The sequence below is a fragment of the Lissotriton vulgaris genome, chromosome 2_1 (assembly GCF_964263255.1).
Source record: "Lissotriton vulgaris chromosome 2_1, aLisVul1.2, whole genome shotgun sequence".
Taxonomy (NCBI): domain Eukaryota; kingdom Metazoa; phylum Chordata; class Amphibia; order Caudata; family Salamandridae; genus Lissotriton; species Lissotriton vulgaris.
Genome location: NC_141687.1, coordinates 1,859,654,395 through 1,859,671,074, shown reverse-complemented (window position 1 = coordinate 1,859,671,074; position 16,680 = coordinate 1,859,654,395). Strand labels below are relative to the sequence as shown.

General features: G+C 42.4%; 1 protein-coding gene across 2 annotated transcripts in view; it reads left to right on the top strand.

The window, feature by feature from the left end:
• The window catches only part of ANKDD1A (ankyrin repeat and death domain containing 1A), a 392,066-nt gene that overhangs the window by 331,698 nt on the left and 43,688 nt on the right, over positions 1–16,680 (top strand). For both annotated transcript variants that reach the window (XM_086958048.1, XM_086958049.1), the window contains exon 14: positions 9,367–9,498. In XM_086958048.1, coding sequence (XP_086814174.1) covers positions 9,367–9,498 — 132 coding nt within the window. The remainder of the gene's footprint in view (positions 1–9,366; positions 9,499–16,680) is intronic.

Sequence of the window (16,680 nt, the reverse complement as noted above, 5' to 3'; positions counted from 1 at the left end):
AGCACGTGGAGACAGATGGAAAGGAGAAGGGGGTGCAGATGGGATGGGCCAGAAATAGTTTAATCATGTGCTTTGCGAAACAAGTGAGTTTTCAGGAGAGACCTGAACTGGAAGTAGGAGGAGGTGAGTCTAAACTCTAAAGGGAGTACGTTCCAAAAGGAGGGGGCAAGAAATGAAAATCTAAGCCCTCCATGTTTCTTGCGTTTAAAGGTGGGTGTCCTGAGCAGGGCAAGATGGGAGGATCGAAGATTGCGGGAAGGAACGTAATGGTGAAGGAGAGAGGAGATGAAGGCTGGGCCAAGACTGGCCAGAGCTTTAAAGATAATACAGCCAAGTTTGAAATTGCAACGCTCGGTAACCGGGAGCCAGTGAAGGGATTTTAGCAGGGAACGAACATGTCGGGTGCCTGGGCTGGTGAAAGATCATTCGCGCGGCCTGGTTCTGGACCAGCTGCAATCGGTTCAGCTGGTAGGCCGGGATACCAACATAGAGAGAATTGGCATAATCAATTCTAGAAATTACCAGGGCCAAAAGAGCAAGGGTGAGAGCCTCTGTGGTAAGAAAGCGGGATATTTTGTGGATCTTGCGTAGAAGGAAAAAGCTAGAGGAGACCACAGGGTTAATCTGGGGCTTCATTGAGAGATCTTTACAGATGATAACCCCAAGACTTTTAGCGGAATCCACGGGGGCGAGGAGGAAGGCCCAAGCGTGGGGGCCAAAAATTGGAGCTCCACGGGTTGGAGACACCCCCGATCAAGACCAGCTCGGTCTTGTCGGGGTTAAGTTTCAAATGGTTTGCCCCCATCCAATCGCTGATGTGGCACAGGGTGGACTGAAAATTATAAATGGATTGGTCCGAAGAGTCAATATCAAAGACAAGCTGAATGTCGTCTGCGTAATTAAACGCAGTGACATTGCTGCCTCGTAAAGAACGGATAAGAGGAGTGAGGTACAAAATAAAAAAGGAGGGGGGAAAGGGAGGAACCATGCTGGACGCCACTCGTCAGCCTAATCTTATCGGCTGAGAAGTGGGAGAGACGGACAGCCTGGGAACGGTTGCTCAAAAAGGAGCGAACCCAATCAAGGGCTAACCCCTGGATGCCAGCCTCCTCGACATGGCCGACCAAGATATCATGGTCAACCAAGTCAAAGGCAGCCAACAAATCCAGGAGCACCCGATCCTGGTTGTTCTTAAGGTCAGATCAGCGCTGGGATGCTCTTCGGAGTTACTACGCGCTTTACAAAAACCATTAAATAAATAAATAAATAAATAAATTAAATAAGCTCCTCCATCACTGAGAGAATGACCGACTCAGTGGAATGCGCAGGTCTAAAGCCAGCCTGTTGGGGGTCGAGGAACTGCGAACTTTCGATGAATGAGCTCAAAAAGTTGGTGACGTGGGCCTCAAGTACTTTACTATGGTAGGGAAGTAGGGAAATGGGACGGAAATTACTCATGAGGGACGGGTCGGCATTGGGTTTCTTAAGGATAGGCACCACTTCAGCGGCCTTGAAGGAGCTAGGGACCAGGCCCATTCTAAGTGAGTTATTAAGAAGGGACAAGGGAGGGGAAGGGCAGGCAGTGAAAGCCTCGCGTAAGACATGGGGAGGACAACAGTCCGTGGGGGATCCAGAAGCGACCTTTTTTAACAGAACTAGGAAATCATTCTCCTAGATCGGGGGTATCTGTGTAACTAAATGGGGGTTAAGGGTAGCAGGGATGGTAGCCGAGATAAGCATTGGCAATTTTCTCAACAAAGAACAAGTTGAAGGAATCGCAAAGAGGCTGAGAGGGAAGAGGTTTGAGGGTAACCCTGTCTGGATGTGAGAGTTCTTCCACAATGGAAAATATATCTTTTGCCTTAGAGGCTAAGTCTACGATTTTGTTTGAGAAATAGGAGGTTTTGGCTCGCAGGATGGCTTGTTTGTAGTCTTTAAGCGCGGCTGCAAAAACCAGCTTCTTGGCGGGGGCATAGTCTCGCCGCCAACAATGCTCGGCCTGTCTAAGTTTAAGCATCATGGCTTTAAGTTCCTCTGAAAACCATCTTTGCGCGTCATGAGGGCGTTTTAGCTTGACGTGTTTGAGAGGGGCTACTATGTCACTGGCTGATTCGAGCCAGTGCTTTAGGTCAAGTGCCTGGGTGTCTAAGGAGTCTAAGGAAAGGAATCACACTCGGGGGGGGGGGGGGCCCTAAGTAGGGTGGCAAAGTTGCCAAGATCAGCCCTATTCCAGTTCCCAGCTGGGAGGTTGCCCTCAAGGGTACGACTAGCATGAGAGGTTACAAAAAAGGTAAAAGTGATAATAAAATGGTCCAACCAAGGGCAGGGAAGGATAAGCGGGGTAGAGATATCCAAATTGGAGGTCCAGACCTGGTCAAGAATTTGGCCCTTGACATGGGTTGCTGAGTGAATATGCTGAGAGCAGTTCATACCAGCTAGAAAATCTGAGAAGGTAGATAAGCAAACGCTCTCTCTATTGTCTGAAGGCCAATCGTTAAAATCTCTTATGATGAGGATTTTTGAGTTGTTTATGACCAACTGGGAGAGCATGTCACCAAACATTGATGGGAAGTTGGACATGGGCTGGGGGGGCGGTAAACCAGGGCACAAATAAGGGGGGCCACTGGGGATTCAAGTCGAAGGATAAGACAGTCGACTGAAGGAATGGTGGCCGCATCCACTGAGGAGAATCTAATTGGATGTTTGATGATGGCTGCGACCCCACCACCCGACTTGCCTGAGGATCTATTGGCTTGGAGGATAAAATAGCCTGGCGGGACTGCCGCGATGATGTCTGGGGAGGACTCCTCGTTAAGCCAGGTTTCAGTGACAATTAAAATGTCTGGTTTCTCAGAGTCCAGGAGCTGGAAAATCTCCAACTGGTGCTTGACTAGCGAGCGGGTATTCAGGTAGCTCACAGTGAAATTGGAATTGACAGCTCTTTTAGCGGGGAAAGAGGAGGCAACTGGAGGGCACTGTATGCCGGACGGTAGTGCCTTAGCTAGAGGGGAGTCGAATTCAGGGAAAGCCTTCCGGGGACAGAGAAGTCCCAATGAGTCCAATCTAGGAGGTATGATGGGAGAGAGTGGCCAATGGGCATGCAAACGTGTCAATTCCGGGGCAGAGTAGGTGGGGAATAGGGCAGAATCACATGCCCCTTGCCCCGGCTGGCCGCGGACGGATGCAAACGGGCTTACCTTAGGCGCGCCGTTGGCACGCCCGCTGCGCTCGTCCGCTGCTCGTTCGGGAGGCCATTACAATTTATGTCTTAAACCCACCCCCAGCTAGACCGCAGCGAGTGGCACCGCCGGGATCCAGGTCCTCACCCAAGATGGCGGCCGCCCTCCACAGCAATCGGCACGTCAGCTGCGATGGACTGGGGCAGGGAGGCACACCCTGGAGAGGAAGCAGATATTGAATCACCCGCGATATTTCCCGGATTAGGTCAGGCAAATACAGTGAGGGAAATTAATAAATTGTTAAGAAGGCGCAAAACGATAAAAATTTAAATTTAAAAGCAACATAAGGCACAGTGGAGCTCCACGCTTCTCCCAGCTCGCAATCTGTCCCCAAATGCGCAATCCGACCCTCTTGAGTGCTGCCACCACCCTTCAAGCACCGCAAGGCACGCCACGACTCTGGCCGATTTATGTCTTAACCCCACCCCCAGCTAGACCGCAACGAGCTGCACCGCCGGGATACAGGTCCTCACCCAAGATGGCGCCCGCCCTCCACAGCAATCGGCACATCAGCCGCGATGGACCGGGGCAGGGAGGCACACCCTGGAGAGGAAGCAGGTATTGAATCACCCGCGATATGTCCCGGATTAGGACACAAATTTGATGATCTAAGGATACAGATGCAAGGTCAGAAAGCCTGCATCTATTTGGGGCACTAATACATAATTTCCAGCATTTTTCAAACTAATGTAGTGGAATATGGCGTAACCTGAACATTAAATATTAAATATTTAATTTTCTTTTTGCTGCCTCCAAGGCAGAATTGATATATGGTGTCTCGCCATAAAATAAGAATATAATACTAGATCTAGGAGTTTATAAGTCAGTGTTAAAATAAGTAATTTTTTTGTCCCTCAAGATGTTACTTATTATTGCTTTTTGCTTGCGCCTGCTCATCCTCTTTAGCGAATCCAAGGGAAGAAGACTATATTCTTGAATAGGACCTCCTATACAACTTAAACTTAAGTTAACATTGTTATTTCATTTTAACTTTAGTTCATTAAGTGTCAACAGTTTTAGATTGTCCACCGCGGTTGTGCTGCAGCTGTGTAAAGAGTAATGAAAGATTTTAAATTGAGTTCTAACGGAATTTTACAATGTGTCATTGAGGGCCATAGACTTAGCAAAGTCCTAAAATGTTTCATAAAAACAGTATAAGTCTCTAGCACAATTTTATGATTATATTTCAGTAGGACATTTAACAGCATGGGATAAAGCTTAGAACTCAAGGCAGTAATGGATGGTCCAATGGCTCTTCTTCCATAGATGTTAGCAAATCGTTTCACTTAATTGGGGTCTGATTTATATTTTGGGGGACGAGTTTCTCTGGCACAACGGTGATGGATATCCCGTCTGCCAAAATATAAATTCTATTATATCCTATGGGATTTATATTTTGGCGGACGTGGTATTTATCAGCGTAGTGACGGAGCAACTCGTCTGTTAAATTATAAATCAAGCCCTTAGTTATGATGCTTGATGTTTTTCTCATAGAGATATGGCCAGCCCAGGATAATTTGCTGTCAATGGCAGTTCCCAAGTAGTCGTATTTATTTACTTGGTCTATGCTTTGATGTACCAATTTACATACAAGTTGTTTCCTAGTGTTCCCAAAAATATATATATATTTTTTGTGGAATTCACAATCAGTTCATTCTCAATATTTAATTTGTTCAATTTTGAGAGTTGATTTTGTGGGCTAATGGGAGTTTGTGAAAGGACCACCAATTCATCAGCGTAAGCTAAGTGAGATATATCTTTATCTCCTAGCTCTTGAGCTAGACCTTTTGAGTGGTCCAAGTAATGAGATAAGGCAGAGGTGTACAATGAAAAAGAACTGGGGCTAGGACACCTTTGCCTTTCTCTGTGTTCATCTTAGGAGACAATGTTAATAATTAATAGTTTGATTGTGGAGCATCTTTCCCAAAAATGTATTTTATTTGCCTTGAGAAGGTTTTTATCAGTCACTCAATTAGTATTACCCATAAAAAAAATACAAACAGCTTATCTCCTACATCTAGAACTGTTCTAAGACGAAATTTTTTAGAATATTGTTTGGGACCCTTTTTGTGAATTGGGTGAATAATTGAACCTGGATTTTGTCCTGCAGATATAACCAGGCACCTGTTGCATTGACCTTTTTTGCAGGCCACAGATGCAAAATCACTATGCTTGTTAGACACAGCCAAGGTCTGCAAGTACCATCGGCTGGGGAGCTGGATTCAGGGAATATCTGAAGTTCATCAGTAGTGAGTTGGGGTATTTTATGTTTAGGTAGCTCACCATAGCTGCTTAAATTGTTCTTCATGAGATTTTTGATTGTAACCAAACCATAAAATCAATATATATACTATATGGTTGATGCCGGATTTTGCTTTACCAGCTGCCAGTTAACGAGCCATTGTGTTGGAATCGTTATCTTTTCTGCATGGTCGCCCTCAGACGTTTTGCATTTTTCTGGACACTAGTTTTGCTGGCTTTAGAATTCTGTGCACTTTACCCCTGCTAACCCAGAGTACAGTGCCTGTTGATTGAATTGGCATGTTCTTGATTGGCACATATAACTTGCATGAAAGTCCCTAGTATATGGTGTACAAAGTGTGCCAAAGGCCTGGAAGTTAAATGCCACTTGTGGACTGCAGCACCTATTGTGCCATCCACTACAGTGGCAGTACAAAAATGGCTACAGACTTACTCTGTGTATCCAGACTGCTGGAGTGTAAAACCTGCAGTACAATCTATCAAATATAACTTTTTGACAGTAAAGACCTTCCTTTTTTAAATATTACTAAGGCCTTGTATCCAACAACACAGGGTGCATGGTATTTAAAAGTGGGACAGCACTAACTCATGAAAGGCACCAGCTAGAAAAATAATTAAACCATTGGTTGCAATAGTTAATACAAATGACATTCAATGGTGACTTTAAAAAAAAAATATTGAGGAAAAGAAACTTTTCTTTACATGCCTGAGCTTTCAGAAGGCTAATTAGCATTAGCTATACCAAATCCTAACCTGTGCTTAGTCTTGAATGAGGTATGAACGAGGTGTGACATTCACACAGGAGCTACACAATAGGTTGAGCTAAATGGGCAGGAATGAATATTCAGGGTGGAGGCTGTGGGCATCTCGTTGACACACTTTGCCAAACCCTGCTTGACAGGTCTGTTTGAGCCACATGTTACTCCTTGACACACTTGAAAGGGAAAAAACAGGATGCCCGGACAACTCTTGTGTATCTCCTGTCCGGTTGTTGTAGGACCCGGCCTTTGTCCTACTAGACCGGACTCCCGGGTTATTTGGGGTACTGGGACTTCTTCAAACAAGATTTTAGTGCAGGATGTGGGAGACCACTAGTGATTATATAAGTGCACTCGCCTACGTACCCACAGAGCCCAAGTTTTGCCATCTTAAAAATGCCCTGACACATGTCATGTTCAGCATGTTTTCAGTAAGGTGAACAGGAACTAATTAAAAGGTGAGTAGGGTTGCCCCGAGACCTTTCACTCTATTGACTAGGGAGTTCCCAGAATGCATCCACACCCACTAGAAAGTGCCAGATATAAATGTAGAACCCCATCAGAATATTTTCTGGACCTACAGAAAACTAGAAAAGGACTGGACCTGCCATTGGGACCTGAGAGGAGCCTCGAAGGTCTAGACTGGTGTATTGAAGCCTTATTGTCGAATCATGTGTATTTCATGGGCTCATTGAATGTGGGTTCATGGAATCCTGTCTATGTCATAAACACTGCCTGGATGCTTGGGCAGTTATATCACGGGATTCCATTTATGTCTCAAGTGCATGGAAGAACAGAAAAGACAGTAGCTTTTGTGTAGCGCTTGTTAACTGATGCAGTTCGAAACTACTCCGTTATTGAGCATGAGTTGTTAGCAGCTGCCTGGGCATAAATAATTTCCACATTTTCATTTGGAGCAGGAAAGATGTATTGAGAACTGACCATAAACCTGTGTTCCAGGTACTAGGGCCGCATGGTACAACCAGGAGTATGACTGTAAAGTTGAATATCTTCCAGGTTGGAAATACAAAGTGGCGGACTGTTTGTCTCAGTTGCCTGATAAGGCTGCTTTTGAATGCACTTTTGATTCGGAAAGTGAAGGCTGACATAGAGGATACTACTGAAGGATTACATGGACGTGCATCCATGAATGATTGGAAGTTAGTGATGGATAATGATGAGGTTCTTGAAGCAGTGAAGGAAGTTCTCTGGAGTTAATTGAGAAGGGAAAGTATGGTCCTGGAGGCAGTTAGGTTCTAGAAGAGTTATCCCTTGTAGCAATGGCTTGATTAAGAAGAAGGAAAAATGTGTGCCACCAACAGTGGTAAGAGAAAGGCTTTAAAGTTAGCCCACGAAGGACATTTGGGTCAAACCTTCAAAATTAAGAGGTTGAAAGAGAGAATTTGTTGGCCAAAAATGGACACCCAAGTGAAGCATTTGGTGGAAAAATTTGAAGAATGTAAGAATTTAGAAAAGAGGTTGAGAGTCAGTTTTGGAGTGACTGAATGCAATCAGCATGTTGTTGAGGCAGATCATGTAAGAGAGAAACTTTGCTTTTCATTGGCCCATTTTGTGCTGCCTGGAGCATGAAAAAATTGATTTGAAATCCAGGTGGTTGGTGGTGGTATTTATGAAATCCATCAACACGAATGCCACCATTTCCGGTATGGGAGAAATATATAGAAGGGAAGGGATACCTTCTAAATTGATCACTGACAATGGCACACAGCTGACATCCATGGAGATGTCACAGTTGTTTGGGTAATTTGGGAATCAAACATATTTGTACCTCATCCTACAACACCCAGAGGAGTGGCCAAGTTGAGAGACTGAACCGTTTGGTGAAAGGCACCATGGAGCTCTCAGATTGAGCTGGATTGGACATGCAGAGTGCGATCAAAGATATGTTGTGGGCACACCACACACAGTGAATTCTGGCACTAGAAAACACCATTTAATTTGTTGAGAGGCAGACAGCCGGCAATTAGGTTAGTTCAGTCGTGGTTGCGTGAGAGTGAATCTAAATTGGTGGAAAAGGTCAAAACAACTCCTAATGGTCACAGGTTGATTGAAATCAATGATTGAGTGAAGGTGAAACGTGGTGTTGTGAGTGGAGGTTTATCCAAATATGGGGCTTATATAAAGTAAAAGAAGTTGGGGCAATTGGGTAAAATTGGAAAATGGACAGACATGGAGGCAGTCAAGCAAGCTTTACTGCTTTATTTCAGAAGAATGAGCCAGGTATTGTCCGCTCGTCTGAGAAGGGAGAGAAGTGTTGCAGTTGGTTGTTTATGGATGACGATGATTTTGATAGAAACTTCAAGTGAGTGACAGAAGGGGGTCATAGATGCAGTTGCGATTGGTGGAGACACCGGTCTGCAAGGTTTTTGGGTGAGCAGGCCCCCTGCTTGGTGGGGTTATTATGTTTTTAGTTAAATAACTATTTTTAGATGTTTGTTTAATGTTTTGTATGTCTTGGGTGGGGCGATACCTTTCATTGTACTTGGGTACGGGTGTAGGGATTTGGGCACTCTGTGTTTTGTTGTGTCGCTGGAAAGAAGAAGGATGTGTTGTATTGTGGGCTTATTGTTGAATCTTGTGTATGTCATGGGTTCATGGAATGTGGGTTGGCGGAATCATGTCTGTCATTAGCAATGCCTGGGCTCTTGGGTGGTCATATCAAGGGATTCCATTTCAGTTGGCTAATGGCATTTGTAAGGTGTCTGGCGTTACAGACACAGGTTGTTTACTACCCTTAAAATGCATTGAAGACTACCAGGAGTGTACTTGTTTTCATTACACCATGGGCCTTAATCTGTACAGAATTAGTGTCTTTAAAAGAATTACCAGGTCCGTGTTATGTTGGAATTCTAAGACTTATTTTGTGCCCATCCCTTCATCAATTGGCCTATTTGGACATCAAAACCCTAAAACATAATGGGAGCTTGTACATTGCAGTTGCCACCTTAAACAAAGAAATGCTTTAAAAGAAAAGATGTATTGATGGTGATCATGCAGTTGAAGCATACTATAGACACATAGCTTATTATTCCAATAAACCATTAAACATATTGATACTTACATTTTCATTTTCTATTTGTCTACAGGCAGTAAAAGCTATAGAGATCATGGCCACAGAATGCTGTTGATATGGCTACATGGAGTAGTCATGGCAGGGGAAAATCCCATCAAGGGGTTGTATGAAGGACTTGTAGGCATTGGCAGGAGAGATTTAGCAGGTAAAGTGTCAGAACCATTGTTTTAGTTGTCTCACAAGTTATCTTGAAAATGTTTCAAAATGTTCTTTGTAAAATCAGCAAATAGATGTACAAGTTGTACAAGAAGGAACTATGACTTACTACCCTAATTTTACACTAGCCGGTGTGTAAAGACAGCTTGGAATCACGTTTAATTGTCCTTTTGCACTTAAGGTTGAGAAAGGGATCTGCAGATTAAGAGTGGGAAGGAGTATTATGAGCTTGCTTTACTGCAAATCAATCAATCAACTAAATCAGTTGATATGTGGAGCGCTGCTTGCCACCCTTGAGGGCATGCGGGTGCTGGCAGGGTCCCTGGGTTCAGCCGAAGAGCCAGGTCTTGAGCATCTTGCTGAATTCTGATATGGTAGCCGAGTTCAGGAGATGTATGAAGAGGTTGTTCCATGTCTTGGCTGGGAGGTAGCAGAAGGAGCGTCCTCCAGCCCTGCTCTACTGGATGTGTGGTTGTGAGCTAATGAGAGGGACGGGGAGTGGAGGTGTCTGGTAGGTTGGTGAAAGCTTTGGTGGTGGTTGATGTAGGCTGGGCCAGAGTTATGAACGGCCTTGAATGCGTGAGTCAGTAGCTTGAACTGGCATCTGTTCTGAACTGGGAGCCAGTGGAGCTCTCTGAGGTGTGGGGTGATGGGAGTTTGTTGTGGGATATTGAGAATGAGTATGCCGGCAGCTGCGTTCCTGATGGTTTAGAGTCTTTGAAGGAGGTGGGTTGCCATTCCTGCGTAGAAATTGTTTCAGTAGTCCAACCGGCTGGAGATCAGGACCTGTGTAATGGTCCGTCTGGAGTTTTGGGGGAGACTCTTGAAGATCTTGCATAGCATGCGCAGAATGAAGAAGCAGGAGCATGATACAGGGTTAAGCTGAGATGTTATGTGTGGGTCTGAGTTCTGTGGGCCGGCTTTCCAGGGAGAGTTTGTGTTGCCAAAGATCAGTACTAGAGTCTATCCGTGTTCAGCTTCAGGCAGTTGTTCTTCATGCAGTTTGTGAATCTGATCGTGCATTGGTGGAAGTTGGTCCTGGTGGTGGGGGAGTCTTTGGCTGGGCTCCAAAAATCTCATAAATGTTACTAGACTTGCAGGACTAATAACTTTAATAATCTACATGACCTAACTGTAATGTACTTGACCCGTGAACTGGTCTCAAATTGTGTGATCCTAGGCAAATATTTTGTCTCATGGAGCAGTCTTTTTTCTTTATCATCACATAAGAGTGCACCTTCAAATATGCAGGTTCACTATTTCTGCAGTACAAAACACCCTTTTGTTTTTACTAGACTAAGTGTTTGCTCCATGCTTAACATGAATCAAGCCCATATATAGGGTACACATGATTTCTGGCTTGCCTCTTAGTTCACTAATAGCATTGTCATCTGGGCAGGAGCAGTAATAATTTCCAGTTCATGTTTAAAAACAAACTTTTCAGAAATATATTACCAAAGCATGATGTAGTACTGCATTGTTATTTACAGATAGCATATTTTCCATTGAAATGGCCACAAAACATTCCCACTGACATGTAGTTTTACTGATAAAAGTGCATGAACAAGTTTTGGAAATTGGATTTCAGCAAAAAATATTTAAAATTTGCACATCACCAAGTAAGGTGTTCTAATTTCTTTTGATCATATAACCTATATTTTTTTCACCACAGAATTACAAAAATAGGTCTTCATAACTAGTGACATTTATTTGAAATGTTTGAACAGTTCACTTAGCTATTTCAGTGTTGTGTTAGAAAAAAGCCAGACATATTACAGCCTTTCATTTAACATGCTTTGCACAGTCCAATTGTCACACAGTTCACTTTACAAAATCCACCAACTTAAGTCACAGAAAGAAAAATAAATGTAATAAGATAAGCTGACTTATGACTAGGGTAGTCACTTTCGAGTGAGTATTTGAGGGTGGCAATGACTGTCCCTTACTTCTTCTCACTGCCAGATGCACTTTAGCAGGTAGGCATAAGCTTATGCCCAACACTACAGTGAGGGAAGTGAACCACTCTTTAAACACGTTTGCAAACATTTTTCCTAGTATTTCCTTCCTCTGTTCTCCAGTAGTATCTGTTGGAGGACCTCAGCCTATTTTTTCAATAGTTCATTTTTGTGCCTTAATTGGTTACAAGCGGAGGAAGCACTCTCCTGAAATATAGAATCTTAATAGAATATTCTGTACTGCTCATCCTCTGTAAGGTGTGATTCATACTTTCTCAACACTATGGTTCTAATGATTAGCACTTTAATTTTCATGTCTGTAGAAGTCAGCTTAGGCAGCAATAATAGGTACTGCAATGCCTAATCTGTACCGAAGATGTAAGAATAAGTAAATACAAGCTAAAGCCCTTTGTAGAATTAACTAAAAAAAGAGTTCCACATCCACAGAGATTTTCCATTATGGAACCTTCTAGAAATATCTTGGGATATTTTATATTACAAAATGATGGTAGGACCTTTGGAAAAGTGTGCAGGCTACTGTTAGCGATAGGGTTAGCGTTAAGTCATCGTTATCATCATCTTTAATCGAATGTCAGAAACAATCATAAAAGCATACATATAAAAACAAAAAAACAATGTGCTAATATCTATTTGTTTATGAATTTACAATAAAATACAGATTTAAAGAAAAAATATCAATCTAAAACCTACGTCCTCATTGAGCAACATTTGTAAAAACCGTAAAGCAACTCTACATTGCTTACATTTGGGCATCCTTAAAAGTGGAAGTAAAAAACACAATCTAAAAACTCTACACCTCTACTCTAAAACTTACAAAAGAATGTAAAGTGCAGAATATATTGTGCACAAATGCTGTCGCAAGTACGCTTTTTTCCTTCTAAGGTACCAATATGTCCCAGTGGGAAAACATAATAAATAACATAGTCCCTCGATGGCAGAGCTCTAACCAAACTACTGCACACAAAGGTCAAATACGGCTCCATACCAACATTAGTTTTTAAAACAACACATTGCAGAATCATTGGCTTACTTAGTTCCTGACTTTCCCTCTGAGTACGACACCATTCCAAAAGAAATTGTTTGACAATCAATTTATCATCTTTACATTTAGTTGTCTGGTTCAAGTCAAACAATGTTCAGTCATCTCACAATGGATGCAATTGTTAATTATGGCCTGATTTAAAATAGCTTATGGATTATTGCATACCTAGAGCCACAACAAAAGAGGCCCCAACTTAATATAATCCTCAAAGTGTGGAAGCCATCTTTTAGTGCTCCCTAATGCCAACAGCCTGGCCAGATCTGTGATACTCAATAACTACAGATGGCCTGTAGAACGTGTGCAGAAGAGATATGACCCTGGGTGAACTGATAAACTTATACTGTAGGCTGGTATCACAATGCAAGGCTTGTTCAAGGACTCCACCCACAGGGCACATGATGCTAGCTTAGCAACAGGCTCTTGGTCACACTTTAGAAGTGACAAAGCTTGTGTGTCCCAAATTGCAAAAATATTACAGACAGCCGTTTCCTTTTCTAGTGTATTGCATTAGCTTGGAAAGTCCCAACTGTCACAATCAAAGGACACATGGGTAGGAAAAGGAAACAGCATTTACATTGCATGTGCTACAATTCATGCGATTACAACGCGGTTGTTACAACAACCGCATTGTTATAATGCAAGCCATTACATCGCAAGTCGTTTCTACAACTTGCTGTAGGAGGCGTGCTAAACTAAGTAATAGTATAATTTGCTATACCAACACCTTCCCTACTGTTGCACCCGCTGGAGTTGGAATAGTAAATTATACTATTCCTAAATCCAGCACACCCCTACAGCAAGTCATAGCAATGACTTGTGATGTAATGGTTTGCGTCACTTCGCTGCCGGCTGACTATCCCCATGCTGCACGTCTTTTAATACATTTTCCCTTTCATCATACGTGCTGACAGAGTTTGTATTCTTTTTTATGTATAATTGTACAAAGGTATGGGAAAGCAAGCTTCGCGCGGCAAAGATAATGTGGGATAAAAGGTGGAAGGGAAAGAAAGCACCTACAGAATGTGTTCTCCTCTCCTTGAAGTGCATGATAGTCTGCATAGCCCAAAGTTCCATTCCCAGAACTTGCAGTAGGAACACATTATTGTGTATGTATCTCTAAAATGATAGGAATAGGCTTGCCCCTACAACTTGACAAATATTAGAAATCAAACTCGCCGACTGAACTATGCATTGCGGTACAAGATGTTGTCAGCCCAGGAACCACTAGACTCAAACACCCTAAGTAAGAAAAACTAGCCACACTCATTAGTTTATTACCATTAATAGAGAGGGTGGAAAATAGATTATGCTTAAGACCCCAAGCAATAGTATGTGACTTGGAAAAATCTGTAGACAAATTAAGGTCCAACATAAATTTAGAAAAAGCTCCAACCAAACAATGCAAGGCATTTGGATTCGAGCAAGAAACACAGCATCATTTGTATATACGAGTAAAGTTATGAGGACAGAGTTGACATGGGTAACATTCGGAGTAGCTCAGGGGCTAAAATACTTTCTTGCCTGATTCCAGGGTGTAATATAATAGGTTTGGTTAGTTCACCTTTGAGGCTAAATCTGCTCCTAGCTATCAGATTCTGATGGAGAGTTGATAAAAATGTACAGGAGTTGCTTCTGATCTCATCTCGAATAAAACAAACCATAACTTCCATGAAGGTCAGGTACAGTGGATTGCCCCTGGCTATAGTATATTTACTTATCAGCAGATGGAGATTAAGGCACTATTCCATTGCACCTAACCAAATATTGAACCCTTAGTGGCAAGAATACAATATGTTGTTATCATGCACCAAATCCTGTTTTATATATACTAAAAATGACCCTTCCTATATTTTTATCAATTTAATCGACTAGGGAAAAGGGTCTATACAGTTCCCTTCTTTAAAAACATGAACAGTTGTCGAACTTGACCTGGAAGGAGGGAGTTCAGCTATATCGATATTATTAAATACGTTGACAAATAAATGAGCCCAAAGATTGATTGCAAATTTAAAAATGTCAATAGGCATCCCATTTGACCCGGAGGCTATATTAGTGGAACTCTGGTTAAAAGCAATGAGCATGTATCATTGTTTATAAGGCTTTCCACTAATTACACTACATTGCTGGAAAAAACAATAGTAGAACTATCGTCCGGGATCAGGCAGTAAATATTACTAAAATGATCCACCCAATGGTTACCTGGAAAGTGACAGCTCATTGTGGTAATCAATATCTTTTGAGCTCTGAGAGCACTAACCACTGTCCAAAACATAAATAGATTTTTTTGAAGTGGCAGTCGCAATAAATGGGCCCCAATCATACCATTGCATTTCAATTTTTCTTTTTGACAGAACCTCTTTGTAAGCTACCCTTAAAAGGTTCCTAAGGCCTGTTGTTATGGCACCATTCACTATACTGACTTGAACGTCAAGAAAGTTAATGGTGGTCTCACTAATATCTGCACTGAAAATAAGGTTGGAATCATTGATGTTAATGGCATTGACAAAATTTTGTGCTTCTTCCTTACTCCCTCGCCAAATGATGAAAATATCATCAATATATCGCATGTATTTGATAATATTTTCCTGCCAAATGGTCGAATAATGTGTCTTCAGGACATGCTCCTCCCACCAACCCACGTGGAGCCCCGCGTAGGTCGGAGAGAAGCATGCCCCCATAGCGACTCCTCTTAGCTGCCTGAACATTTTATCGTCAAACAGAAAAACATTATTGTTGAGGCACAATTCAACCATGGTTAACAGCATTGCATTATGTTTATGTAGTTCTACTGGTCTCTTGCCAAGAAAGTAATTTAAAGCCTTCAAACCGTCTTGATGGGATATACTGGTGTAAAGGCTGGCAATATCCATGGTAATCAGTAGAAAATCTGCAGACCATTTACATTGTTCCAAATTTCTCAAAAAGTCTGTGCTGTCTTTAATGTATGCTGGTAAGGCGGTCACAAAGTCTTGCAAATAATGGTCAATGTATTTTGACGTATTCTCAAACAGGCTATGGATGGCTGATACTATTGGTCTCCCAGGCACTGGTCTTACTCCCTTGTGGACCTTTGGAATAAAGTATAAATTCGGAATAACAGGATGATCTTTATACAGATATTTCATTTCTTCCTTGGTAAGGAGACCATCCCGTTTCCATCCATTCAATTGTTTCCAATAAGCTGTTTGAATGTTCTTAACTGTTCTAGAATCACAAGGTTCATAACAAACTGTGTCATTTAGGTGGCGGTATGCTTCTTCCATATATTCAGCTCTGCTCCAAAGTACCACATTGCCACCTTTGTCTGATTGATTAATTATGATGGTATTGTCCGATTGCAATTTTTTCATCAAGTCATTATATGCTTTAGTTTTTGCATTGGTGTTGTTTCTTTGCCTGCTGACTTGTGCATGCAATTTCTTTAATCCATCAGTTAATAGATCTGCATAGGTGTCTATGGCATCCTTGGGCATGGATGGAATGAATGTTGATGCAGGTTTGAAGCCACTAGGTTCGCTTTGGCCAATTTCAAAATTTTCTTCACTGGCCACTTCCTGAGTGCAAGGGGTGGATGTCAGTTCATTGCGTAAACCATGCATAGATTTTAGAAGGGGGACATCTCTGGCTTGTAGCCCACTTCTTTCCGGATTAGATGTAGATTGGCCGTTTTTTTTGGTTTGAATTGGACCCCCTTTGATAGCATAGTATTTCCGCAGTTTTAACTTTCTAATAAACTTAAAGACATCTATTCGCGTGTTCCCATAGTTAAAGTTGCTCTCAGGGCAATATGATAGTCCTAAAGCCAACAGTTGTTTTTCCGCTTGGTCTAGTTGTACATTGGTTAAATTTACAATTGTTTTCTCAATCGCTGTTATTTGTTCGCAGCGTTCTTCTTCCTTTGTGGCCTCCCTTTGTTTCTTGGCGCATTTGCGACGTTCCCTACGTCTTTGGTTTCTGCGACGTTTGTTTTCGCGTTTCTTGAGCGCAGAGTACCCTTTCTTTGAGTCCTCACGAACTCCATCTCTTCTTCCAGGGTGAGTTGCCCCAAATCCCCTTCCTCTGAACCTTGGGCTCCTCCATCCGATTCTTCACTGCTTGGAACAAGGCTCTCTGTTGAACTTGAGGCAATGAGGTTACCTGTTCCCGATTCACT